This window comes from Mobula hypostoma, chromosome 19, assembly GCF_963921235.1.
Source record: "Mobula hypostoma chromosome 19, sMobHyp1.1, whole genome shotgun sequence".
NCBI classification, from domain to species: domain Eukaryota; kingdom Metazoa; phylum Chordata; class Chondrichthyes; order Myliobatiformes; family Myliobatidae; genus Mobula; species Mobula hypostoma.
The window spans coordinates 12,911,385-12,938,064 of NC_086115.1; the positions used below are offsets into that span (position 1 = coordinate 12,911,385).

The window sequence follows — 26,680 nt, forward strand, 5'->3', positions numbered from 1 at the left end:
CTCTGCAGCAGTTTCCACAGGGCAAGTATACGCGCACCATTTCCTTTCAAAGGCAGTAAGAGAAGGGGAAGGGAATGGGAAAGAAACAAACGCCAATGCCAAAGGCTGCAAAAATAAAGCCAACGGGCAAGGTACACAGTGGGGGCAGGAAAGAAAGGAAGGTGATGATTAGAAGGGGGAAGGGACAGGGAGACAGACTACAATTCCCATGATGCCCGGTGAAACATCATATCACTGCGCACGCGCGACGGCCTGATGCTTCGGATCTCCACTCCGCGCACTGCCTCTCCCCTTTATATTTTTAAAAAAACTAATGGCTTACTTCATAAAACGGACGAAAAGTAAATGGTTGAAACGGGGAGCAGGGTGATAAAAGAGCTAAAATACAAACGGAACAGTCTTGAGAAAAAAGAGGAATATCTCCAACTGAAGAATACCGATAAACCTGAGGTAAAATATTAATTTAACCAAACGGTGATTAATAATATCGGGCGAGGAAGAGAATGTTTGTATTTTGTGATGACGGTCAGCATATTTGAGCAATTTATTTTGGGACACGAGCACTTAAGTATAAACTGTCGATGGAGAGGTGGTCGGGGGGAGAGGAGTTCTGCTCCTTTTAACCGTATCCTTCTCGATTCCCGGGAAGGAGAGTAAGTAAGGCTTACCTACACAGCGGATAACTTTGTGCCTCCAAGTGTCAAGCTCCTGTCGACAGCCAAGCCTTTCCTTCGAACAGTGTTGACCGTGATACGGGCTGGCCATGTTCTAACGGGGTTGCGTTTGGGGTAAGAAGTGGGTTGGGGGAGGGGGTTAAACTGTTCCATAAGCATCCAACCCCTCTCCTCCTCCTCCTCCTCTTCCACCACCTCTGCCGTCGCCGTCGTCATCAACGACAACAACACGGTGACGGCGGCCGTAGGAAGGAGGCGGGGCGATGAGGCGACGGGTCGGACGTGCGCGCACCCATACCTGCCTGGGTGCCCGAGTGCGCAGTCTCGCTCCGAATTGGCTGATGTGGGTTTAAGGGGAGCAACCGTGCACGCCCACACGCGCGCCCTCCAGTCCCCGAGTCGGCATGACGTAACCACGCAGCGTGGGTCACCTGGATTAAAGAGGTAGGAAGTGAGGAGGGGAGCAGGAGTGTGGGGTCTTGTTGGGCTGATGGTATGGCCACTAATGGTCCTCTGTCATAGAAAAGTACGGCGCAGAAATAGGCCCTTTGGCTCATCCAGTTCTTGCCGTACCATTTAAACTGCCTAGTTCCATCTACCAGCACCCTCTATACCTCTTCATCCATTACTTATAGATAGGCATCTGTTAGTCTCATGAAACCATGAACTTGGAAGGTTTCCAGGCCGCAGGCCTGGCAAGGTTGTATGGAAGACTGGCAGTTGCCCATACTGCAAGTCTCCCCTCTCCACACCTCCAATGTCACAGAGCAATTTGTGGTTAAGTGCCTTGCTCAAGGACACAACACACTGCCTCAGCTGAGGCTCGAACTAGTGACTTTAAGATCACTAGACCAACACCTTCACCACTTGGCCAAATTGAGCTTGTATTCGCCTCTTGTATCTTGTCTCCCACTCTCATGGCCCTCTGAGTGAAGGTGTTTCCTCTCATGTTCCCCTTAAGCTTTTCACCTATCACTCATGATCTCTAGTTGTCCCACCCAACCTCAGTGGAAAAAGTTTGCTTGAATTTACCCTGTCTATACCACTCATCATTTTGTGTACCTCTATCAAATCTCCCCTCAATTTTCTACATTCCAAGCAAAGAAATGCTAACCTATTCAATCTTATCTTAGAACGCAGGTCCTCTAGTCCTGGCAACATACTTGTAAACTTTCTCTGTACTCTTTCAACCTTGTTTACATCTTTGCTGTAGGTAGGTGATCAATACTCCAAATTAGGCTTCACCAACATCTTGTACAATTTCAACATAACATTCCATCTCCTGTAGTCAATATGTTTGTTGATTTATGAAGGCCAATCAGATTCCTTCCTCATCAGTGTTTTGTTTTGAAAATTCTAAAAAAAATTGAAAGGAAAACAAAGGAGTCAGGACATAACTTGTGCACGAAAGTTTTTTTTACTGTAGCAAAGTGTACACATACAACATGGTGGCATGATGACATGCCATTTATATACAACCCATAATTAAATGAACAAGCATGCTGAATCAAATGATATATTTACAATATTACTTAAAATATGACTGAAATATTAAATACTCATCAGCCCTTTACTTCTTACAACTTACTTCCACCCCCTCCCCACCCACTTTCCCCTCACCAGGTCTCACCTATCACCTCCTCCCACCTTATTCTGGCCTCTGCTCCCATCCTTTCCAGTGCTGATGTAGGGCCTAAAGCATTGGCTATTTATTCCTCTCCATAGTTGCTGCCCGACCTATGAGCTTTCTGACATTTTGCATGTGCTGCATCTGTGGTGCTATGGTTTCGTCTAGGATGATCTAGAAACTGTACTTGGAGGTGTGCAGATACCTAAGAGGGTTACTGGACTGGGTGGAATTGTCATGTGTACTGGGATTCAGTGGAAAATCTTGTCTTGCATACTGTTCAAACAGATCAAGTAATTACATTGAGGTAGGACAAAGTAAAACAGTAACAAAATGCAGAAATATGAAACAGGGTCACCTCTTTTTCCCTTATTAAGGAGAGAGAGTGAGGGCCTGTGGTATGTCGAATTACGGGGTGAACGAGTGGTCTTTGGTGTACTGCAAGTCTGTGTCTTTATTGATGTTTTGCTGCACGCTTGCGTGCTCGGTGGGGACTGCCAATGTTTTTTTTGCTGGTGGGGAGGGGGGATTATTTATTTGCTGCTGCTTATGCGTGGGGGGAGCTGGGGTTCTAACATTTAACTGTCATTCATTCTTTGGGGCACTCCTCTGTTTTTGTGGATGGCTGCGATGAAAAAGAATTTCAGGATGTATATTGTATACATTTCCCTGACATTAAATGTATCTATAGAGTGTTCAAAACGTCGCCTGAGGCAGCGTGTTGTGTCCTTGAGCAAGGCACTTAACCACACATTGCTCTGCAACAACACCGGTGCCAAGCTGTATCAGCCCTAGTGCTCTTCCCTTGGACAACATCGGTAGGGTGGAGAGGGGAGACTTGTAGCATGGGCAACTGTCGGTCTTCCATACAACCTTGCACAGGCCTGTGCCCTGGAAACCTTCCAAGGCGCAAATCCATGGTCTCACGAGACTAACGGATGCCTGTGAATATAGAGTACAGCTACAGAGAAAGTGTGGTGCAGGTAAACAATAAGGATCAAGATCATAAAGAAATAGATTGCAATGTCAAAAGTCCATCTTATCGTACTGGTGAACCATTTAATAGTCTTATAACAGCAGGGTATATATGGTCTTTGAGCTTGGTGATACTTGCTTTCAAACTTTTATATCTTCTGCCCGATGTAAGGGAAAGAAAAGAGAATGCCCAAGGCTACAGAGTTGGGTCAAGCTGAGACTGTCAAGGGATAAGAGTTTTAAAATCAACTTGTTCCTTTAAGGACCTTCAGATTTCACATTAGTTTATTGTCATATACTGAGAAATATTTGCCTTCTTCCCGTTAACAACCGTTGGGATACAGAAGCATGAAGACGGATACTCAACGATTCAAGAGCAACCTCTTCAGGTTTCTGAATGGTCCACAAACTCATGAACACCACCTTGCTCCTTTTTTAACACTACATTTATTTTATTTTGAAATTTATGTCTTTGCACTGTAATGCTGACGCAAAACAACAAATTTCATGTCATAAGACAGTGATAATAAACCTGATTCTGATTCTGGCAAGATCATGACTGATTGGCAATCGGTTTATTATTGTCCATGCTTTGAGATACAGTGAAAAACTTCTTTTTCAATGCCATCCAATCACGTCATCACATCAGTGCATTCAGGTAGTTCAAGGAAAGCAATAACAGGATGTAGAATAAAGTGATACAGTGCAGAGGAAGTGTAGTGCAGGCAGACACTAAGTTCAAGGCCATAATGAGGTAGGTGATGGGGCCACAAGTCCATTGTATTGCACTAGGGGACCGTTCAATAGCAATTGTATTGATTCTCCAGGAAATCAGCAGATTGAGCAATATTGGAATTGGTTTATTATTGTCACATATACTCATATACAGTTAAAAACTTGTCTTGCATACTGTTCATACAGATCAAATCATTACACAGTGCTTTGAGCTAGAATAAGATAAAACAGTAATCATGCAGAATAAAGTGTAAAAGCTACCAGAAAAAGTGCAATGTTGTTAAATGATAAAGTGCAAGATCATAACAAGGTAGATGTTAAGGCAAAGAGTCCATTCAAGAGGTCTTCAAAAGTCTGATAATAGTAGGATAGAAGTTGTTCTTGTGCTTGATGGTATGTGCTTTCAGCTCCTGGAGAATGGAAGATCACCAGACTTGTAAGAAGATTTAAAAGTAATATTTAAAGATGGAGAATTTAGACTTTAAATGAGTAGAGCGATTGCGATACAAGTAATGAGAGGATCTGCAGGGGGCAGCTTGCAATGAGTTGCCGAGCTCCAGCGCCATCTGTGGGCGGAAAAAGGAATTGTCGCTGTTTTGAAACCCTGCCCTGATGTTGAGCTCGACTGCTGCCTATTTTTTTTTGAAAAGGTGTCCTCAGGACCTCACTGATGACTCGTTATCACAGGTGTGTGTCTTCATGGCTAATTCTCCCCATATCCCTAATTGCTACCATCAGGGAGGGGGTACACAAGCCTGAAGCTGCACACCCAGTGTTTTAGGAACAGCTTCTTCACTCCACTATTGGATTTCTGTATGGGTCCACAAATCCATGAACACTACCTCACTTTAAAAAATATTTCTTATTGTAACTTACTGTGATTTTTTAAATATGTATTTCACTATACTGTGCCACAAAATAACAAATTTCACGACGTAAGTACTATGCAAAAGTCTAACTATAAATGTCACTAAGATTTTTGCATACTAATGTATGACAATGATTTTTTTTAATCCTCGATCTGATTCCCTTTTTTACAAAAATCTGTTAATTTCTATATTGAATGTAATTAAGGACCATACATCCTTGACTGTCTGCATAGAATTGCATTGGGTAAATGAAAGAAAAAAATTTTGTCTCAGTCCTACAGTTGAACCCTTATTCTGAGACTATTCCCCCAAGTTCCAGATTCTCCAACCTGACAGTCATAGTGTCATGGAGCATTGTGGCTCAGAAACAGGCCTGTCTAGTCCATACCGAATGTTATTTTGCCTAGTCCCATCAACCCATACCTGGGCCATAGCTCTATGTACCCTCCCATCCATGTACTTATCCAGATTTCTTTTGTTGAAGTCTTTAAGCATTAACCTCCAAAGCCCTCTCAAAATCATGTACATCACAATAAGATTGCGTCTCATACCTCTATTCAAATTCGAGTTTGAAGTTCATTGTCATTCAATCATACACCTTAACAAAAGAGTCGTTCCTCTGAGGCCAAGGTGCAAAACACAGTACATACAGTCTGACACAGTACATATAGTTATCATCCAGCACATACAGTCACAAAATTAGCACTAATCTGAGTGGCATGGCCTGAAAATTGGCAGCATAAAGTGCGAGTTGCATGTTTATGTAAGACAATATAATATTATCGACAGAAGCTCAAAGAGATTGTGGGAAAGATAGGAGGGGTCTTTGACAACGCGGGAGACAATGCTTAGGCGGCGATTCTGAAATATGCCCTAATGGGGGTGGGGGGGGGAGGGATGAGCAAGAACTTGACCTTGATGATCTTTTCAGTGAAATGTATTATTTGTATTAGCAAGCAGCACATCTAAGGGTGTGCTGGGCGAAGCCTACTGGCACAATCATAGAATATCCGCAATGCTCAGAAGAACTACACAAAACACAAGCAACAAAACAAGCCCATTCCTCCATCCCATCCATGCACAAACACAGTCCTATAACCCCAAGACAGTCGTTTTCTTAGGTCTCCAGCCTCCAGCAGTCTCAGATTCAGTCTTGTACACACAGTTGTTAGACCTTCGACTACCCCAGCAGACACGCAGAGATTTGCAGAACTGGAGCTCTGGCCACGGGGCTTCAATTTACAGAGATCGCAGCTCATTGCCTTTTTGAGGATCATGCTCTGCTAATACAGATTAATCTTAATCTGTCCTTTTAAATCAATATACTTGACCCAGGAATGAACTTGGATAATCTGCCCTGCCTCCAAGGCAAATATATCCTTACCATCTCACTGACTTTAGCCTTCATATTTACTCTAAAACGGCCAAAATAAGTGCTTTCTGTAACCGGTATAGTGTGTGTCAGTAATGCAGCCACAAACTAAGCTCTCCAGTGGTAGAATGTTCCTACAACTGCACGACGGTCATCCAGTCGATCCCACTAGTCTCCCTGGTGCTTGTCTGTATGCATGGGCTGAATGTAGGTTGGGTGCTCATAACCTGTAAAGGACTTGTTTCATGTACTTGTGCACATGACAGTAAACTCAACTTTGACTTTGGGATTTGGCATTGACAATTTTGCCCTAAATTGTAATCTGCTGTTTGTCATTTGTTCCAAACGCAAATTTGAGAAAGGTTGTCAAACATTCTTGCCTCATGCCCTCAATGACAACTTCAGGTCACAAAAGGCCTGTATAATAATTTAAGCTGCTCAGCAGATGTATTTTGCACATGTTCACGAGTGAAGTTCATGCCCTGTGTGTCTTTGGATGTGATTTGGAGGGCAACTCTTAAGCCACTGGAAGAGACTGTTGAGGACGACCCTGGTGCTGACTTCCCATGTGGCTTCCCAGGAGCACTGCTCTTGTTACCACGGTGAAATTTGTCTCCCACCTTGTAGGTCATTATGACAGCATTTTTGTTCAGATGTGAAAATGAAGTTGCAATTTTATGCAAACACGAGGAAATCTGCAGATGCTGGAATTTCAAGCAACACACATAAAAATTGCTGGTGAACGCAGCAGGCCAGGCAGCACCTATAGGAACAGGTACAGTCGACGTTTCGGGCAGAGACCCTTCGTCAGGACTAACTGAAAGAAGAGATAGTAAGAGATTTGAAAGTGGGAGGGGGAGGGTGAGATCCAAAATGATAGGAGAAGACAGGAGCGGGAGGGATGGAGCCAAGAGCTGGACAGGTGATTGGCAAAAGGGATATGAGAGGATCATGGGACAGGAGGCCTAAGGAGAAAGAAAGGGGGAGGGGGGAAGCCCAGAGGATGGGCAAGGGGTATAGTGAGAGGGACAGAGGGAGAAAAAGGAGAGAGAGAGAGTTAATAATAAATAAATAAATAACGGATGGGGTACAAGGGGGAGGTGGGGCATTAACGGAAGTTTGAGAAGTCAACGTTCATGCCATCAGGTTGGAGGCTACCCAGACGGAATATAAGGTGTTGTTCCTCCAACCTGAGTGTGGCTTCATCTTTACAGTAGAGGAGGCCATGGATAGACATGTCAGAATGGGAATGGGACGTGGAATTAAAATGTGTGGCCACTGGGAGATCCTGCTTCTCTAGCGGACAGAGCGTAGGTGTTCAGTGAAACGGTCTCCCAGTCTGCGTCGGCTCTCGCCAATATATGGAAGGCCGCATTTGGAGCACCGGACGCAGTATATCACCCCAGCCGACTCACAGGTGAAGTGTCACCTCACCTGGAAGGACTGTCTGGGGCCCTGAATGGTGGTGAGGGAGGAAATGTAAGGGCATGTGTAGCACTTGTTCCGCTTATTTTATGGATTTTTCCTTCACATTTTTTGAACTTAAGCTGGGAAAGCACCTACTCCAACAGTCTTGTTGATTGTCATTTGAATATGGCATTTGGCTGTTTGTCAATCTGGGGTGATGCTGAGATTAGTTTGCTGTTGACTGAAGTTCAAACTGCTCATGCCACAATTGATGAGTAATTCAAAAACTCCCATCCAGTGGGTGCTATCTGCCTCTCTGTCCTTAATGACTTCACTTCTATTCTCAGCTCTTAGGGGGTGGCCCCTTGGGTGTTTAAAGCCTTGACAATGTTAAAGGATTTATGTATGTCATGGGTATCAATGAGATGCTGGGCCTTTTGTGTCCTGTCATGTTCCTTAGATGTTAATTTTTCTTTTGTCTTCTATCTTTGACTGCTTGAGAACCAGTATTTTACTCTTTTTGCCACATTTTGCTCTCCAAGGAGCATCCCGCTATATAGGACAGATAGGAAATGATTAATAGTCACAGTCCTAGAGATACAGAGCAAAAATAACTAAAGGGGAAGTCAACAATCGTGGATGAGTTTATAATAAAACATGTAAACATGCTGTAATATGTCAAATCTGATAATAATATCTTCCTTGGTTGCTGGTCATTTTGAAAGTGTAAATTGCCCCTAGGCCACATTGCATATTAGAGTTAGTAGACACAACACAGAACAGTACAGGCCCTTCGGCCTACAATGTTGTGCCAACCTTTTAACCTACTCCAGGAGATTCTAACCCCTCCATCCCATATAGCCCTCTATTTTTCTTTCGTCTATGTGCTTTAAATCTCTTAAATGTCCCTAATATACCTTGCCCACTATTCCCATTGCTTTATTTCAAGTGGTGTGAACTTTATTGCAGCAAGCCACAGGTTCCACGAGCATTTTGGGGAGTTATTCTATAATATTCCTCTTGAAGCAGTAGAACTCTATAGTAATTTCAAATTAAATTATGAAGCAAGACGATGTTTTCTTTGCTCTATTTAGTGACAACAACCTTAAAGCAACCATTTTTCCACAAATCCTGCACTAATCCATTTTATTCTCTCATTCCCATCAACTACCACCTTCTCAGATTCTACCACTAACCCACATGCCAGTGCCAATCAACCTGCTAACTCATACGTGTGTGGGATGATGGAGGATTCCGAAGCACACAGTTTCGGAGAGTTGACTGGAGCTGTGAGGGAGAGGCTGTACCAGCTGCTCACTGTCCCATCCGTTGAATTCATGTCTTCTCCTCTATAAATATAACATCCCAATGAAATTGGGAATCCTCGCCCAATACTGCACAGACTGGAGGAGGGGTGTTTGGGATAACTCTGGGAACTTTGTTCATTTTGGTAAAAGCAAATGCAAACAATGGGAAGAGAGCACCTCCTACTAAAACACCTGGCTGAGGTCAAGCCCATGAAGTGAGTGGGAGGAACAGGAATAAAGGTAAGACAATGAAAAGGATAAAATGGAACCAATAAAGGAGTTAGGAAAATAGGGCATGTAGGACAACGAATGAATTGGAAAAAGAGGACACAAGGAAAAAAATTAAGGTGAAGTTATTACATCTTAACAAAAGCACTCAGCACCTGTGTGCTGGCTATTTAAAATGTCCCATGTTTCATTGTGCAAGTTAGTGAGGGAAAAAAATAGAATAAACAAAACGAAATTTTAAATTGTATGATATGCTGATGTAACTAGAAATAGGATGAGAAAGATTGAGTTTTAAATTGAAGAAAATTAAGAAATAAGAAAATGGTCAATGACTAAAAGAAAAGTAAGGAAAATTTATAAGAGAAGGGGCTCAATAGAGTGAATCAGGTTGGAAAATGAAGTGGAAAAGTATGGTAGAAATTGAGAGGTGTGTGAGGAATATGATCAAAAAAGAGGAAAATGAAGACAATTTACAATGCGAAAGGGCAAATGGGGAATAACTGGAGAGGAAATGGTCACAATAAGTCAAATTGACGATAAAAAAAAGTTGTGCAATGATTGTGGGTGGCAAAATTATGTGAAAGGGATCCTGTAGAAATCAAATTGTGAAAAGGGTCAAATAGGAAAATGAAATGTTTAGATCAGTTAAATATTGTTTTTTAAAAAAGCAGAAATGCAATGAGAGTTACACAAGAAAATGATAAAGAAGCAAAAATATTAAGATATTAAGTGGGGTTATCAAGGTACAATGAAAAATATGTTTTGCATATCACCGTCACAACAGTGAGGAAGTTCAAGGTAAAAGTAGCAAAATATGGAATAAAGTTACAGGAAAAAGTGCAGTACAGGCAGACAATAAGGTACAGGGCAGGGCAAGACAATAACAAGGTAGATTGTGAGATCAAAAGTCTATCTTTTCATTCTAAGGAATCATTCAATCTTATCATTCGATGGCTGTATAACAACGGGTTGGAAGCCATCCTTGAGTCATGTTCATAATTTAATAAAGTACAACTTATGTACATCAAGATTAACAGCAGTAGTTAGAATTAAGTTGATGAAACTCAAGTCGTAATTATATAATTACATGTGAAAGTGATTAAAAATGTAAAGGAGAAATCTTTTATTTTTTCCAGTCCTGTCCTGCTGAAGGGTCTCAGCCCAAAATGCCGACTGTACCCTTTTCTATAGATGCTGCCTAGCCTGCTGAATTCCTCCAGCATTTTGTGTGTGTTGCTGGGATTTCCAGCATCTATAGATTTTATCTTGTTTGTAAAGGAGAAAGAACCAGTTTTGCAACCTGCTGCATGTACAACAGGTACTGTACAAACTTGACTGCGGTGATCATAATGCTCTTTACAGCCTTGTAAATACTTTCAAGAGTTGTCTTCGGGGTATAAGGGAACATGTAAACCCGCCACCTTGAGAGCATTCTGCAAGTAGTTTTGAATAATTTTCAGAAAGCAAATGAACTAACATTTCAATGGAAAGAAATCCATTGAATGAGAGGACTTTAGATATGGGGAGAGATTGTATAGGCTGCATTAGCTTAGCCTGTAATGAAGGATGTTTTGCACTGAAAGGTGTACATATTTTTTTCCAAGATTGACATGAATCTGCAAGCACTCTTAACACTTGATGTAAAACACAAAGGGTTTAATTTATATAATAGTTAAAGCTTGGAGTGTAATTTAACGATACATGTGTTGTGAAGCGCACAAAATGGGAAGAGGAATGTAAACTTCAACAGCAAAGGTTCTGGGTCAGACTCGGATCGATGGTTAGTGGTCGCCCACAGCATCCGCGAGGATAGGAATCGCGTCCCGGTGCAGCCACCGTACGAACAACAGCCTCTGGCCGAGCCTCTTTTGTGCATCAGCCAATCAGGACGTGGCATCAGTGCTCCGCGAAGCTGCGATGGCGCCGGTGAAGCTTTGTATCCCAGGTAATTGCGGCCCTGGAGGCGTCGGAGGATCTGGGCGGGTGGATGGCCTCAGTAGCTGGGCTTTGGGGTGGGAGAATGTGGGGGATGTTATCGGAAGGGGGGGAGGGTGTATGGGAGATGTTACATGTGTATGTGTGGGGATGTGGCGTGGTTGGAGGGGGGGAAGGAGTGATCGGGGGAGAGAATGATCAAGGGAGGAGTGGGATAGGTGTGAGTGAGATCTAGTGCTGAGGATAGTTAAGGTGTTTTTGGATTCTTGTTGTTAGAAGAGATGCAGCATGATTGCATGCTTTCGGGCAGGTGGGGCTCGTCAGCCAGAGTTGGCAGCTTTTCTAGAGGGAAAAATGATTTCAAACCTCTGCTGCTTTGCGGCTATGGGGAAAGTTTCGAGAGCAAACGCCAAGGGAAAATCCAGAGCTAGAGTCACTAAGGTTGGGTCCAACATTGACTGGCAACTCCTGTGACGCCGCTGGTGCCAAACCGTATCGGATTCTGCGGTTCCTTTGGATTCATTAGCTTCGTGGAGAGGGGAAGCTTGCTGCATGGGTAACGGCTTGCATCCCATAGCGTGCTGCCCTGGTTTGCATATCGACTGACGGCGACAATGTAGACAGCTAGGACGTAACATCCATGGTGGACCCCGACCAACGGAGGCTTTCAATTAATGTATTAACGTGTGTAATCTCGTGTTGCATGCTTACAGGAGAGAGACTGTGCAGTATAGAAGACAGCACTCCTGGGGAAGGCACCTATTCCAGACACGGATACATTTTTGCGTCTTTAGCTGGATATGTGATGAAGAGAAATGATAATGGAATGGTGGGTAAGGCAAGTTATCATCGATGCTGGCTCCGTTTGAGTACTCACTATGTACAGTTTGTTCCTTGCTCATCCCTGCATTTTAGCTGCAGCACCAGAGGGAAGGTCCTGTGGCAGGTGAATCCCAGGGAAAGGCATATTGTTCACCAGTGCTAGATTAAGAGGCTTTGCTACACTTATTTCTAACCAAATCAGTAATTGGTTTTGTTGTTGTCCCATGTACAGAGATACAGTGAAAAACTTTGGTTTACTTATCTTCCAGAGATCTCATTCCAAACATAATTATATTAGGGTAGCTCAAAAGGAAGGTAATACAAAATGCAGAATCTTTAAGAACTTAATTCAATTCCCCACTTGACACTCTTGATTCTGTCAGAAGGATATGGGCTAAAACTCTTCTCAAGAGATTTGGTTGCATAATTAAGGTTTACTAGTTTTGAATGTGTTTATCAGATCAGAAACTAAATTGGGACTTTGACTGCCCTCTCATGGAGATGGGGAATATTCCTCTTGAGTTATTTTCAAGAACAGTGCAAGAGCTTTTCTCTGGCCAATATTTCTTCCTTTTTCCATCTCCTCATCTTTACGGCAGGATCATCGTCACTGAGAAGCACATTATTTGAACACAGCATATGTTGTCTGTGTCAAATAATAACTCCACTTTAAAGTTCCTTGATTGTAAAGCACTTTAGATTATCTGGAGGCCATGAGAGTGTAACATAAACACCAGTTCTTTGGTTTGATGCGGAGGAATAAAAGATAGAAATGTCCATTTTGTGTAGGGTACGAATGAGTGAAGAAATCCTACCCCAGACCTCCTGAGTTTAAAAGTTTCCCCTGGAGTTAATACAGTGCGAGTCAGTTGTACAGAAAGTTTCCAGTTAGCATGATTAATTTTTTTTGCATTTGTTAGGGTGACACGGTAGCTCTTACAGCTCCAGCAATCACCTGCTAAGGACTAATTCCCGCAGCTGTCTGCAAGGTGTTTGTACATTCTCCCTGTGACCATGTGGGTTTCCTCTTCGTGCTCCAGTTTTCTCCCATGTTCCAAAGGTGAATGGATTAGGGATAGTGGGTTATGGCCCTGCTGTATTGGCGCTGGAAGCATGGCAACACTTGTGGGCTGCCCCCAGCACATCCTCGAATTGTGTTGGCAGTTGAAGTAAAACAATGCATTTCACAATGTTTCAATATACATGCAACAAATAAGGATAATCTTTTTAAAAGTCTCTCCTCGTTCCACTAACTATGGGGCATAACCCAGAGCACTAGCAGGATTGGTGATCTGGAAAAATTGCAAAATCTGATTTCAGTAATGGTGATCATAAAGCTACCAGATAGACATAAAATGCCTCCGATTCCCTCATGCCACCCAGGAAAGGAAATCTGCTGTTCCTATCCATCATGTCTTCCATGCTTCTTCTGACCCAACTTGAGCTGGACAATAAATGTAGCCTGATCATTGATGCCTATGTCCTGTGAACAAATAAGTATTCAAAATAGATCGTCCTCGACTTCACATGAGAGCACAGTGTGATTGTTCGCTGGGCAACATTCACAGCTGATGTTGCTGACTGTTGCTGCTTCCTTCATCAATGCTGCTGCTTGGCTGAGACTGAGCAGAGAGAGGCAGGTTTCATGATAAGTTGGTTGCAATTAGTAGGAAGTCGGGAGAAACTTCTTTATCTGCAGTTTGGTCAGAGTGTTGAATTTGTAACAATGGAATAGTTGAAGTATTTAAAAATAAAAAAGGAAAACTGAATAAATAAATGTGCCATAGTGTAATACTGCACAAAATAGGCCTTTCGGCGCAATTTGTACATACTGACTAAGCTATCCATTCTCCTGCGTTTGACCCATATCCATCTGAAATCAGGGGTTCCCAATATTTTATTATGCCGTGGACTGTTATCGTTAACTGAGAGGTCCATGAACCCCGGGTTGGGAATTCCTGCTCTGAATCTTCCCTATCCGTGAGGGAGAAAGGATAAGATACACATATAGACACAGCCAGCTGGATACAGTCCTTTGTCATAATTACATACAATTCTGCACTAATTCCAATTTGGTATTTGTAGGTGCCCGTTATATCAGTGGTTCGGGACTCAGAACCCCAGCTCCTACCGGAAGTTGGTGTTGTTGTAACGTGTAAGGTAAGGCTGTTTCAGATCTTCCCTTTGCAGCTTATGGCACTGCTATATTTTCCGATATTATTGTCTTTACGGAGGTTGTGACAGTATATGCACACCAACTGTGTTTGCTGTTAGAAAAGGCAGTAACCAAAGGAGGTCAACAGAGGGAGAGATGGGAATTTTGTTGGTATAAGAGACTGCTGGAATCTTGAGCAAAACATAGTCTGCTGGAAGAACTCTGCAGGTTGAGCAGCATCTGTGGGAGGCAAGGATGCTGGATTTTCAGCTGAAATGTTGACAGTTGCTTTCCTCATACCAATACTGCATGACCCAGAGGGTTCTTCCAGCTGAGATTTTGTTGTGATTTGGTTGCAATGTTTAAAAGGGTGGTAGGTATAGATTAAGTACTAATCTCAAAAGGCAATTGGATTGGTACATGACAAGGTAAAATTTGGAGGGCTAAGGGAAAAACATTGAAAAGTGGTTGTTGGAAAGCCCTTTCAACGAGCAAGTTCAATGGTCCAAAAGCAAAATTCTGAACCTTGAAATGACTAGGTAAATGAACTACTGCTAAGTCAACTGGCTGTACAAGAGAAAGTCAGAATATTCATACCCAGCACCACCATGTGGAGGCAACTAATCCCATTTCAACACAAAATACTCTGCAGATGCTGGGGTCAAAGCAACACTCACAACACGCTGGAGGAACTCAGCAGGTCAGGCAGCATCCGTGGAAATGATGAGTCGACGTTTTGGGCCGGAATCCTTCATCAGGACTGAAGAGGGAAGGGGCAGAGGCCCTATAAAGAAGGTGGGGGGAGGGTGGGAAGGAGAAGGCTGGTGGGTTCCAGGTGAAAAACCAGTAAAGGGAAAGATAAAGGGGTGGGGGAGGGGAAGCAGGGAGGTGATAGGCAGGAAAGGTGAAGAAGGAATAGGGGAAAACACAATGGGTAGTAGAAGGAGGTGGAACCATGAGGGAGGTGATAGGCAGCTGGGGGAGGGGGCAGAGTGACATAGGGATAGAGGAAGGGAGGGGGAGGGAATTACCGGAAGTTGGAGAATTCAGTGTTCATACCAAGGGGCTGGAGACTACCTAGACAGTATATGAGGTGTTGCTCCTCCAACCTGAGATTAGCCTCATCATGGCGGTAGAGGAGGCCATGTATGGACATATCCGAATGGGAATGGGAAGCAGAGTTGAAGTGGGTGGCAACCGGGAGATCCTGTCTGTTGTGGTGGACGGAGCGGAGGTGCTCGGCGAAGCGGACCCCAATCTGCGTCGGGTTTCACCGATGTAGAGGAGGCCGCACCGGGAGCACCGGATGCAATAGATGACCCCAACAGACTCACAAGTGAAGTGTTACCTCACCTGGAAGGACTGTTTGGGGCCATGAATGGTGGCAAGAGAGGAGGTGTAGGGACATGTGTAGCACTTACGCTTACAGGGATAAGTGCCGGGTGGGAGATCCGTGGGGAAGGACCAATCCCTGCAGAAAGCGGAGAGGGGTGGAGAGGGAAAGATGTGCTTAGTGGTGGGGTCCTGTTGCAACTGGCGGAAGTTGCGGAGGATAATGTGCTGGATCTGGAGGCTGGTGGGGTGGTAGGTGAGGACAAGGGGAACTCTGTCCCTGTTGTGGTGGCCCATTTCAAAATGCCCACTTTGAAGGTTTAAGTCACTCTGCTCAATCTCTCCATATTGGACAAGTTAGGAAGTACAGTGGATTCTAGTTAATTGGGCTGTCGGTCAAACAGGGCAGCCGCTTATTTGGGACAACTCTTTCTAAAAAAAAAACCCAAAAAACTAATTGAGAAAATAGCCAGATTCCCTTCGTTTATTTGGAACACTACGCCGCTTAATTGGGACAGGAGATTGTTGCTGAATGGTGTAGTGTCTCTAACAGCCCCACAAGTTCATTCGACTGAATGCTAGAATATGTTAGAGACATAGAAAACTTACAGCACAATACAGGCCCTTTGACGTTGATCATGTGGGTACTCAGAGGCTTTTTCCCAGGGCTCAAGTGGCTAGCACGAGAGGGCATAGTTTTAAGTTGCTTTGAAGTAGGTACAGAGCAGATGTTGGGGTAAGTCTTTTTTTATACAGAGAGTGGTGAGTGCATGGAATGGGCTGCCGGCAACAGTGGTGCAGGCAGATATGATAGGGTCTTTTAAGAGACTCCTGGATAGATACATGGAGCTCAGAAAAATAGAGGGCTATGAGTAACCCTAGGTAATTTCTAAGGTAAGGACATGTTTGACACAGCTTTGTGGGCCGAAGGGCCTGTATTGTGCTGTAGGTTTTCTATGTTTCTAACATATTCTAATTAGCATCAGTCGAATGAACTTGTGTGGCCGTTAGACACTACACTGTGCTTAGAGCAAACAGTTTTTAAAGCATCAGCGCCATGTATTTGTGTTCAAAAAGCAGTGAGCTTTTCTCTGGTAGTTGGTGAGAAATGAGCAATAAGACAATTCAGAACTGGTTTGCTCTCCATGATTTCAAGCATTAGGGATTAGTGATGCCAGAAAAAGCTGAGAGTGTAATTGAAATTATTTCACTCCTTCAACAAGTTAAGAACCACAGAAAATTTGAAGATATGAACAGTTACCTTGAATGTTACAATGAAAATGAAGATTTGAAGCATGCGATTGTTGAAAGCATTGTATGAAGATAGTCCATTATCTGCACTAGGATTTTGCACTGATTTTGTATATTTACAGTCAATCAAAAGAACACAGCAGCGTACACTGAATGAATTCCTCCGTTGACAAGTATTAATACAGTTTTGTAATATTTATGTAATATTGGTATCATTCTAATTTGTTCTGTATTTCATTCAATTACACAATTCACTACTCAATTAAATAGTAGTCTGTCTTTTTTATACCTTTTTAACTATTTCCGTGAAACTTCACTTGATTGGGGCAGCTGCTTAATTGGGCCAAAATGTATTGGTCCTGATGTGTCCCAATTAACCAGAATCCACTCTATCCATTGCAAGTATACTGTCTTGAGGTGGGAGGAACCAGGCTAGTTTACAATATTCCAGTACCCTTTTAATTTCTCAAATTCTCTTGCAATAAAGACTAACCTGCTGTTTGCTCCCTAATTACTTGCTGAACTTGTTAACATTCAAGAATTAATTTCTCCAAGTTGCACAGTGTCCTAACTTGGAGACAGATCACTGCATCTGTGTTGTCCCTGGGTCAGAATTTTATGAGTCACGAATTGATCGTTTTGTGACCACCATCTACTGGAGTCCAGAGGATTGAACATTAAATTCTGGCATTGCCAATGGGTCTAATACCTCTTAGAAAATTACCTGTCATAAAATTAATTACCAGCCTATTATTTATGTGCTACTAACTGGACAGAGGCTGCCTCAGAACCACCTGTGTTATCTGCAATCTAGAACCTTAAACATGATAGCTAGTTTTCCACACACTGGATATATCTCAGATATGAAATTTTATACCAAGGCAGCCCCGCTTTGGAAGTATTGAATTTTACCTGCCTCCCTCCCCCCCTCATACACTTTCTTTTCTCGCACCAATCTTTCTAGTTATCTGATCCTTCATATTTTACTAAATTGCGGGAGTACGCTATGAGAGCTATGTCTGTGTTTTAACTCATTCCAGTGTATTCTTGTGCCTCTTTGTACAATTATAACAATGTAAACCATTGTACCTTTCTGCCTAATGTGTTTCTCTCACCCCCTTTTAAACATTACTGTTTCTTTTGCCTCTTTATTCGCTGTGGTAGTAAGATCCACCTTATGGCTGCTCTTCAGGTGACTAAACTTATCCTGAGTTACTTAATTGGTGATTATTGCATATATTTCTTCTTCACAAATAGACAACAGTGGTTCATTCATCAAATCCTTGTGCCATTTTAAAAACATTCAAAGGGTCAAGAGAAAGAAGACCTGTTGATCTTTACTGATTGGGCATAACTTTGCAGCCCTGATGGCGTCCATTTGAATTGTTCTTTCCATTCTCTCCAATGCTTGAAAATATGACCAAACGAATTTCACTGTTCAACATATTTTCTGCACTTATGAACACAAGAGATTGTGCAGATACTAGAAATCTTGTGAGCAAAATACGCAAAGTGCGAGAAGAACTCAGCAGGTCAGGCAGCATCTATGCAGCAGAATGAACAGTTATTTATTTCAGGCTGAGATACCCTGAAGAAGGATATTTCTAAAATGGCACAAGGATTTGATGGATGAAGACCAAAATATCGTCTGTTCATTTTCCTCCATAGATGCTGCCTCTTTATTTTTCAACATTCATTACTGGAACGTTGAAGAAATAGACCACCTCAGAGGTCTCTGAAAACAAGGAAGCATCTCTGGCTGGTCTAGTGTCAACATGATAAGATGGGGTGCTCCTACTTGTACATGAGACCTGTGACTGTGCTCTGAGGCCAACTCACAGGCTTGCTTTGTGCCCTTCACGGTTGAAATTCTTTAAATTGGGTGGACACATCCCTCTGAAAAGTATAAACCTTAGTATTTCATGCATTGCTGTTATAATCAATAAACCACTGTAAGACTTAGCCAAGCGTTCCTATTATAAATACTAATGTTTTTTTTTGCTTTTGTTGTCAGGTAACCAGTATTAACCCACGATTTGCTAAAGTTCACATTTTATACGTACGATCTACTCCGTTGAAAGGGGCTTTTAAAGGAACCATCAGGTAATGTTAAAGAGTCATTTGACTCTGTTGTATTAAACAAGAGGTTCTGAAGATGCTGGAAATCTTGAGCAACACACACATAAAGGTACTCAACAAGTGGAGGGAAGGGTCTCAGCTGAAATTAAGTTTATGCTGCCTGACTTACTGAGTTCTTCTAGAATTGTGTGTGTGTGGCTGTGTTGTATACCTACTCTAGTAGGGTTGAAATCATTTGTCTATAAATTTGCTTTACAGTTCCTCTTAGACTATTCACATATCTGATTCCACGCTTTGTACACTAAGCCTGCTGATTGTCCGCGTTTCTCCTTTTGATCTCTTTCATATTCTAGTTGAAGTAAGCTGCTCAGTTCCCAGAGACACCGCACTTGTAATTCAGTAGCAAACGCACAGCTCTCCACGCTCCCCAGCATTCATTCAACTCCATAAGGCCTGTGTTTGGTCTGAAAGACAATTCTAGTCCTGGGAAGATGTAGATATATAATTGCAGAGTTGTGCACTGTTTTGCATGTATTCCAGCACCCACTTGTTTCCGGTAGTCTGTGACCTCTTCCTATTTCTTCACACTGTGTCGTGAAGAAATTAAACAATGGTGCCATGAGAATTACTCTCGGTTGGGGAAGGAAGTCGGTCTAGTTTTATCCAGGCGCACTTGCTCCAGGTCACTGGCTTTCCCCACTGGTAGGCATCAGATAAAATCGTGTAAGATTATGAAGATCAAAGACAATAGTTGATGGCATCTGGAACACAAAAAGAACTCAGCAGGTCAGTCAGCATCTATAGATACAAAAGGTGTGAGTCAATGTTTCAGGTCAGGACCCCATACCAGGATCATGATCTGACACAGGGTCTTGACTTAAAAAGTCAGCTTATACCTTTTGCATCAGAGACTGGTATTGGTTTATTATGACCGCATATACCAAGATACAGTGGCACTGCAGTAGCGTAGCTGTTAGCATGACACTGTTACAGCTCAGGGTGTTGCAGTTCAGAGTTCAGTTCTGGTGTCCTCTGTAAGACATTTGTACATCCCTCCTGCAAGCATTGGGGTTTCCTCCGGGTGCTCTGGTTTCCTCCCAACTGTCCAAAGGTGTACCAGTTAGTAGGTTAATTGGTCATTGTAAATTATCCTATGACTGTTTTAGGGTTAAATAGGTGGGATGCTAACAGTGCAGCTCGTTGGGCCAGAGGGCCCTGTTCTAAAGAGCTTGTCTTGCATACTGCTCACAAAGATAAAAACATGACACAGTGCATAGAGCTAAAATAAGATAAAATAATAAGACCATAAGACGAAGGAGCAGAAGTAGGCCATTTTATCATGAGCTGATCCATTTTCTCCTATTTAGTCCCACTCCCCTGCCTTCTCACCATAACCTTTGATGCCCTGGCTACTCAGATACCTATCAATCTCTGCCTTAAATACACCCAATGACTTGGCCTCCACTGCTGCCCGTGGCAACAAATTCCATAGATTCATCACCCTCTGACTAAAAGAATTTCTTCGCATTTCTGTTCTGAAAGGGCGCCCTTCAATCCTTAAGTCATGCCCTCTCGTATTAGACTCCCCCATCATGGGAAACAACTTTGCCACATCCACTCTGTCCATGCCTTTTAACATTCGAAATGTTTCTATGAGGTCTCCCCTCATTCTTCTAAACTCCAAGGAATATGGTCCAAGAGCGGACAAATGTTCCTCATATGTTAACCCTCTCATTCCCGGAATCATTCTAGTGAATCTTCTCTGTACCCTCTCCAACGTCAGCACATCAGAATAACTGCAGAATAAAGTGTAAAAACTTTCGGAAGAGTGCATTGCAGGTAAACAGTAAAGTGCAAGATCATAACAGAGCAAGACTCCATGTTATCATGCAATAGGTCCATTCAAGGGTGTGACAACAGTAGGATGGAAGCTGTCCTTGAGCCTGCTGTTACATGCTTTTATGTTTTTATATCATGCCCAATGAAAGAGGGGAAAAGAGAGAATGTCCAGGATGGGTGCGGTCGTGACTTTACTGAGGCAGCAAGTAGTATAGACAGAGTCCATGGAGAGGACGGTCGTTTCTCTAACATGCTGAACTGTGCCCACAACTCTACAGTTTCTTGCGGTCACTTGCGGAGCAACTGCTATATTGAGCCATTATGCATTCAGACAGAATGCTTTCTATGGTACATCAATAAAATTTGGTAAGATTCTAACCTGCTGTGTTATTCCAGTCCTCAGTTTTTTAGTGTCAGGTTAGGCTGCGTCATTGCTACTAGGGTGCAAAACCTTTTCTAGTGCTTGCTTGACTTGGGCAGATGTTTCAAAGGTGTGGAGCTGGATTCCTGAAGAGAACAAGCTAATTGAACAGAGACAAAACTGTAGGGCTGTGCTGATGACCCACTTAGTCCATTTAAAAGTATTCACAATATTCCCAAAATACAGTATTCAATCAAGGCTATGTTGCAACCTTCCTTTGGCCTTGGAAGTTCCCTTACACCAGCATTATCTTGGACATTTACTTTTGGCAGAATTATAAGAATTACATCAAAACATAAATACCAGAAATTCAAATTCAGGGCAACATCTGGGAATGTGTACTCAGTCAGGTATTGTAATGTGGTGGCATGGTAGTAATTAGCATAATCGCTTTTATAGTGCCAGCGATCACTGATAGGGATTCTATCCCCACCACTGTACATAAGGAGTTTGTACGTTCTGCCTGTGACCGTGTACATTTCCTCCAGATGCTCTGATTTCCTCCTGCGTTCCAAAGACATGGGTTAGAGTTAGTACATTGTGGGTGTGTTTTCTTGGTCATTGGCTGGATGTGTGGCAACAGTTGCAAGCTGCTCAGCATATTCCTAGGATGATGTTTATTGACACAGAGCAACACATTTTACTGAATGTTTTGACGTACATGTGACAAATAAAGCTAATCTTTATCATCTCTCTTTAATGTTATTTATCACAGGCGAGAAGACATACGAGCAACAGAAAAGGACAAGGTATGCACCTTCCTTCAGTTCTTAAGTCTTTTTTTATTTTAGAGAGAATGGTAACAAACCCAACCCAACCCAATTATACTCGTGTCCAATTAATTTACTAAACCGTACGTCTTTGGAATGTTCTGGACAATGTTTATCAACAACTAGTATCACTGGAGAACAGATTTATTTGTCATTTATCTCATTTAATTGTTGTGAATTCTGTGACAAATAAATTATCTGGCATATTTTCCAAAACTAACACCATTTACCATTTACTCGCTTAAGGCATTCCCAAGTGTCTACCCCTGTGTGTAAGGAGTTTGTGTTTTTCCCTGTGATCATGTGTGTTTCCTTGGGACGTTCTAGTTTCCTTCCGCATTCTAAAGACGTATGGTTAAAGCTAGTGAGTTGTTAGCACGCTATGTTGATGCCGGAAGCATGGCGATACTCATGGGCTGTCTGCAGCCCAATCCTCGGACTGCGTAGGTCGTTGGTGAAAACTATGCCTTTCACTCTAAGTTTTGATGTGCATGTGACCAATAAAGCTAATCTCTATCTTTTAAGTGCTTATGTATCAGCAAGTTACTTTATCTTCTGTGAATCACAATAGGGTATCCTGATGATCTTAAACGTATTACTGTTGTTAGATTACTGAAAGATTTTCTGCTCCTTTCCTGCAGATCGAGGTCTACAAATGTTTCAGGCCTGGCGATATTGTTTTAGCAAAAGTGGTATCCTTTACAATTAAAATCCGATTAGAAACCCGTATTTTTCAGCCTTAACTATACCGGAGGACTTTGACCCCCACAGATCCCTCTGGTGAGAGGTTCCAAAGACATTCCACTCTGAGAGACAAAATTCTTCTCCATCTCAGTCTTAAATAGGCACCTCCCTATTCCCTGACCATGCCCTCTGGTTCTGAACTCTCCCAGGTAAGCAAGCTCCTTCAAGTTTTACCTTGTTAGGACCCTTAACTATCTTGCACTTCAATAAGATTGCTTGTTATTTTTCAAACTCCAACAAGTAGAATCCTTTTTATCTTTTTCTCGTAGGACAGTCCCTTGAGTCCTGAGATCATCTTTAGTATGGGAATCAAGGTTGTTTACAGTACTCTTAAATGTGGTCTTACTAGTCCCACTGAAGTTACAGAAAGGCTTTCCTACTTTTATACTCTGACCCCTTTGAAACTGGACATGAAGTTCCAATATCCTTCCCTAACGTTCTGCACATTAGCTGAAGTTTTGCTGCGGTTCTACAGTGCTGTGCTGTGTTGCCGTTGTAACTGACAGCTGAGTGATGTAACAACTCTAAGGCAATATTTAATGAAGATTAATTTTCCACTGACTTGGCTGATGTTCCTTCTTCATCCAATGGCTCTTACCAGCTCGCTGTTCCTCTGGTTTGCAGTGTGAAAACAGAGTTGTCAAGCTTTGCTTCGGCCATGTGCTTGCAATACAAAGGGTTGCATATGCTTAGTGTATGTTCAAGGTCTGCTGCTGCCATAGCCCATCCATTTCAAAGTTCAATGTGGTGTGCATTCAGAGATGCTCTTCCAGACATCACTGCTGTAACATGGTTATTTTGAGTTACCGTTGCTTTCCTGTCAGCTTGAACCAGTCTGGCCATTCTCCTCTGACCCTTCTCATTAACAGGGCATTTTTTGACCACAGAACTGCTGCTCACTGGACTTTTTGTTTTACACACTATTCTCTGTAAATACTAGAGACTGGTGCATGTGAAAATCTCAGATCATCAGTTTCTGAGATAAACCATCCCATATGACACCAAAAATTATTCCACATTCCCAAAATCACTCGGGTCACATTTCTTCTGCATCCTGATGTTTAGTCTGAACAACACTGAACCTCTTGACCATGTCTGCATGCTTTTATGCATTGAATTGCTGCCACATGATTGGCTGATGAGATATTTGCATTAATGAACGTGTACAGATGTACCTTATAAAGTGGCCACAGAATGTATAAAGTGATTGTGAACTAAAAAGGGACAGATTATATTGTTTTGTATCAAGTGCAATGTCTCCATTTAGAGAGTTCCAGGAAGTTCTTCATTCCCCACTGGTGAGCATGTTGAGTTGGGCACTAAGACATCCAGCACTGAACTCAGAAATAGAGACAAAAGTTCCCTTTTCGACTCAGTGACTTTTTCCTCAGGCACCCTGGCTCTAAGTCACTCGCTTTCCCCACTGGTAGGCATCAAATAAGATGGTGCCAATTATGAAGACTAAAGGGACTGTAGAAGCTGGAACCTGGAACAAAAAAGAGAACTCAGCAGGTCAGTCATCATCTGTGGATGAAAAAAGTGGGAATCAATGTTTCAGGTCAAGACCACATACCAGGATACAGGGCTTTGACTTAAGGAGTCTAGCTTGTACCTTTTCATCCACAGATTGGTATTGGTTTGGTTTATTGTTGTCACATGTACCAAAAGACAGTGAAAAGCTTGTCTAGCATACTGTTCATATTCATCAAACCATTTCCCAGTGCATTGACATTAAAGTTGCTGGTGTACGCCGCAGGCCAGGCAGCATCTATCGGAAGAGGTACAGTCGACGTTTCGGGCCGAGACCCTTCGTCGAGTGTGTTGCTTGAAATTCCGGCATCTGCAGATTTCCTCGTGTTTGTGTCCCAGTGCATTGAGATAGAATAAGGTAAAACAACCACTGCAACTTATCCAGGTGCAGCGGCTCCAGATTTCCACTCACCATTCACTAACACTCCCTAGTCCGTGTCAGAAAGGACACACGTGGTTTGGGTTCCCACTTCCGTGCACAGGCAACAACATGTGGAAGGTCCAGCTCTGTTGTGATGGCCCTGCTGTTGAGCACCTCACCAACGCCTGTTGTTAACACAAGAAAAAACATTTGCTCTGTCGTGACAACATTTAAATTGATTAGTGGGAGACAAGCTGTGCAGGAATCTGATGAGGGATAGGAGTTCCATAAACATATTCATTTTCATCCCCCCTCTCCCCCTCACACAAGGATTGAAATCAGCGAATGTGTTATTCACTGACTCATCGCTCTGAGGAGGAGCTGGCCCCCTTAATTTGGTACAACTGACTGTGGATTGTTATGTTGCTGTGGATCTGCAGTCACGCAGAGCCCACATGAATCGAGACAGCAGATTCCTGTGTAAGAGGACAGTGGTAAACCAGATGGGCTTTTACAACAGTCCAGTAGATGTTAAATTTAGAAATACAGCCCATCGAGCCAGCACTACCACATTACACCCATGTGACTATTTACCCTACCAAATTGTATGTCTTTAGAACATGGGAGGAAACCGTAGCACCCAGAGGAAACCCACATGGTAACAGGTAGAATGCAAAAACAGACAGCAGCAGGAATTGAACCCAATCGCCAGCACTGTAACAGTGTTAGGGTACCGTGCTGTTCCAGTAGTTCTCCCTATAATTGACGCTAGCTTTTTACTGGAGAATCATTTTATTAGTTGGAGTTAAATTCTTCGGCTTCTCTGTGTCGTTGGATATTAACATGTCTCCAGATGGTAGGTCCAGTACCGTAAGCACTACTATACCCTGCAACTTGAGTTGTTAGTCATCCGATAATTAAACTGTCAGATTTCCTATTTTGTCCTTAACATCTACTCCCAGATCTCCCTAGGTGACGCTCAGTCCAACTACCTGCTGACGACAGCAGAAAATGAGCTGGGAGTGGTTGTCGCACACAGCGAAGCAGGTGAGGATATCCTGGTGCTTTCTCACCTTCTGTACTTCCAGTGCTAGTCCTACAAACCTCATTACAGGCCAAGTTTGACAGGCAGGGCTGTGGTTTAATCGTGAACTGAAAATTATGCTTAATTAGACTGTGCTTTGAGGATGAGAGGTAACTTGATAGATGTGTATGTGATGAGAGGCATAGATAGAATAAACAGAGAGACTTTTTCGCAAGGCAGCAGTGACTAAAACCAAGGGGGATAATTTTAAGGTAATTGAAAGAAAGTATAGGGGGATGTCAGGTTTTTTTTCACAGTGTGGTGGGTACATGGAACACTCTGCCAGTGGTGATGGTAGAGGCAGATACATTAGGAACATTTACAAGACTTCACTAGACACATGAATGAAAACAAAATGGACGATTGAATGGAAAAATGAAATAGCCTCTGATCCGATAAATGGAACAAAGGAGATTGAATGAGTTAGTTTACATTCCTGTTCCCATATTTTACAATAATATATTTCCTTTCCTTAGGTGCACAGATGGTCCCCATCAGCTGGTGTGAGATGCAGTGCCCCAAATCACATGGGAAAGAGTTCCGTAAAGTGGCTCGAGTGCAGCCTGAATTCCTGCACACCTGAGACCAGACACCAACGTCACACTTTATTGCAGAGGAGTTTTCTAATGACTGCAGTTTGTATTCAGATGGCTTCAAAGGACAGATGATTCCTGGAGCCCAATATAAAACTGCAGAACTTAGCCCAGCTGGAAAATGATGCCAGGACACATACCATCTTCTACTATATGGCATCTTCTCAGGGTACTGAGTAAAGTTACAAATCTTATACTTTTTAAACATTAAATAAATTAATATTTTTCTTTACGACAGATCTTTAACTTTTTCAAATGTGTCATGTGCAAGTTACCTTTCACTGTCTACCTCTTACCGTATTTTGGCAAAGTTTTTGTCAGTGTCAATGAAAGAGAATAAAGCCAAGGCACATACTTGGACAGATCTTCACCACACTTGTATCTTGCACCACATTTGCTTGTCATGAACCTGATCAGGAGAAATATGGGAATCGAAGCTTTATCTCCCTTGCTGTTGACTGTAAAACATTTCAGGATATTTTGTGAATACAGTATCAAGCTGGGGAATTGTTTGGGAGCTTTAAACTTTTCATCTGTTTTCCTTCAAACCTAATCCAAAATACATGTGCA

The 26,680-nt window shown here is 42.6% G+C and overlaps 2 protein-coding genes across 7 annotated transcripts in view; one reads left to right on the forward strand and one right to left on the reverse strand.

Annotated features, from left to right (window-relative positions):
* The window catches only part of wu:fc17b08 (uncharacterized), a 118,038-nt gene extending 117,065 nt beyond the window's left edge, over window positions 1-973 (reverse strand). Inside the window, exon 1 of one of the 2 annotated variants that reach the window (XM_063071366.1) lies at window positions 673-973. The gene's annotated coding sequence lies outside the window, so the exon portion shown is untranslated. Of the gene's footprint in view, window positions 1-668 lie in introns of both variants that reach the window. The other variant, XM_063071365.1, reaches the window with a different exon arrangement.
* On the forward strand, window positions 230-26,342 carry exosc1 (exosome component 1). Of its 5 annotated transcripts, none has more exons than XM_063071374.1 (9): window positions 329-450; window positions 10,909-11,139; window positions 11,843-11,967; window positions 14,037-14,111; window positions 18,704-18,792; window positions 21,744-21,777; window positions 22,440-22,490; window positions 25,396-25,480; window positions 25,994-26,342. In XM_063071374.1, exons 2-9 carry the CDS (start codon window positions 11,112-11,114, stop codon window positions 26,098-26,100), a joined length of 594 nt encoding a protein of 197 aa, XP_062927444.1. In that variant the 5' UTR covers window positions 329-450; window positions 10,909-11,111; the 3' UTR covers window positions 26,101-26,342. The 5 variants fall into 5 exon arrangements, with proteins under 5 accessions (XP_062927446.1, XP_062927447.1, XP_062927444.1 ...); XM_063071373.1 differs by lacking the exon at window positions 329-450 and adding an exon at window positions 985-1,118; XM_063071375.1 differs by lacking the exon at window positions 329-450 and adding an exon at window positions 985-1,118 and having other exon boundaries at window positions 11,843-11,958.
* The last annotated feature ends 338 nt before the right edge of the window (window positions 26,343-26,680 follow it).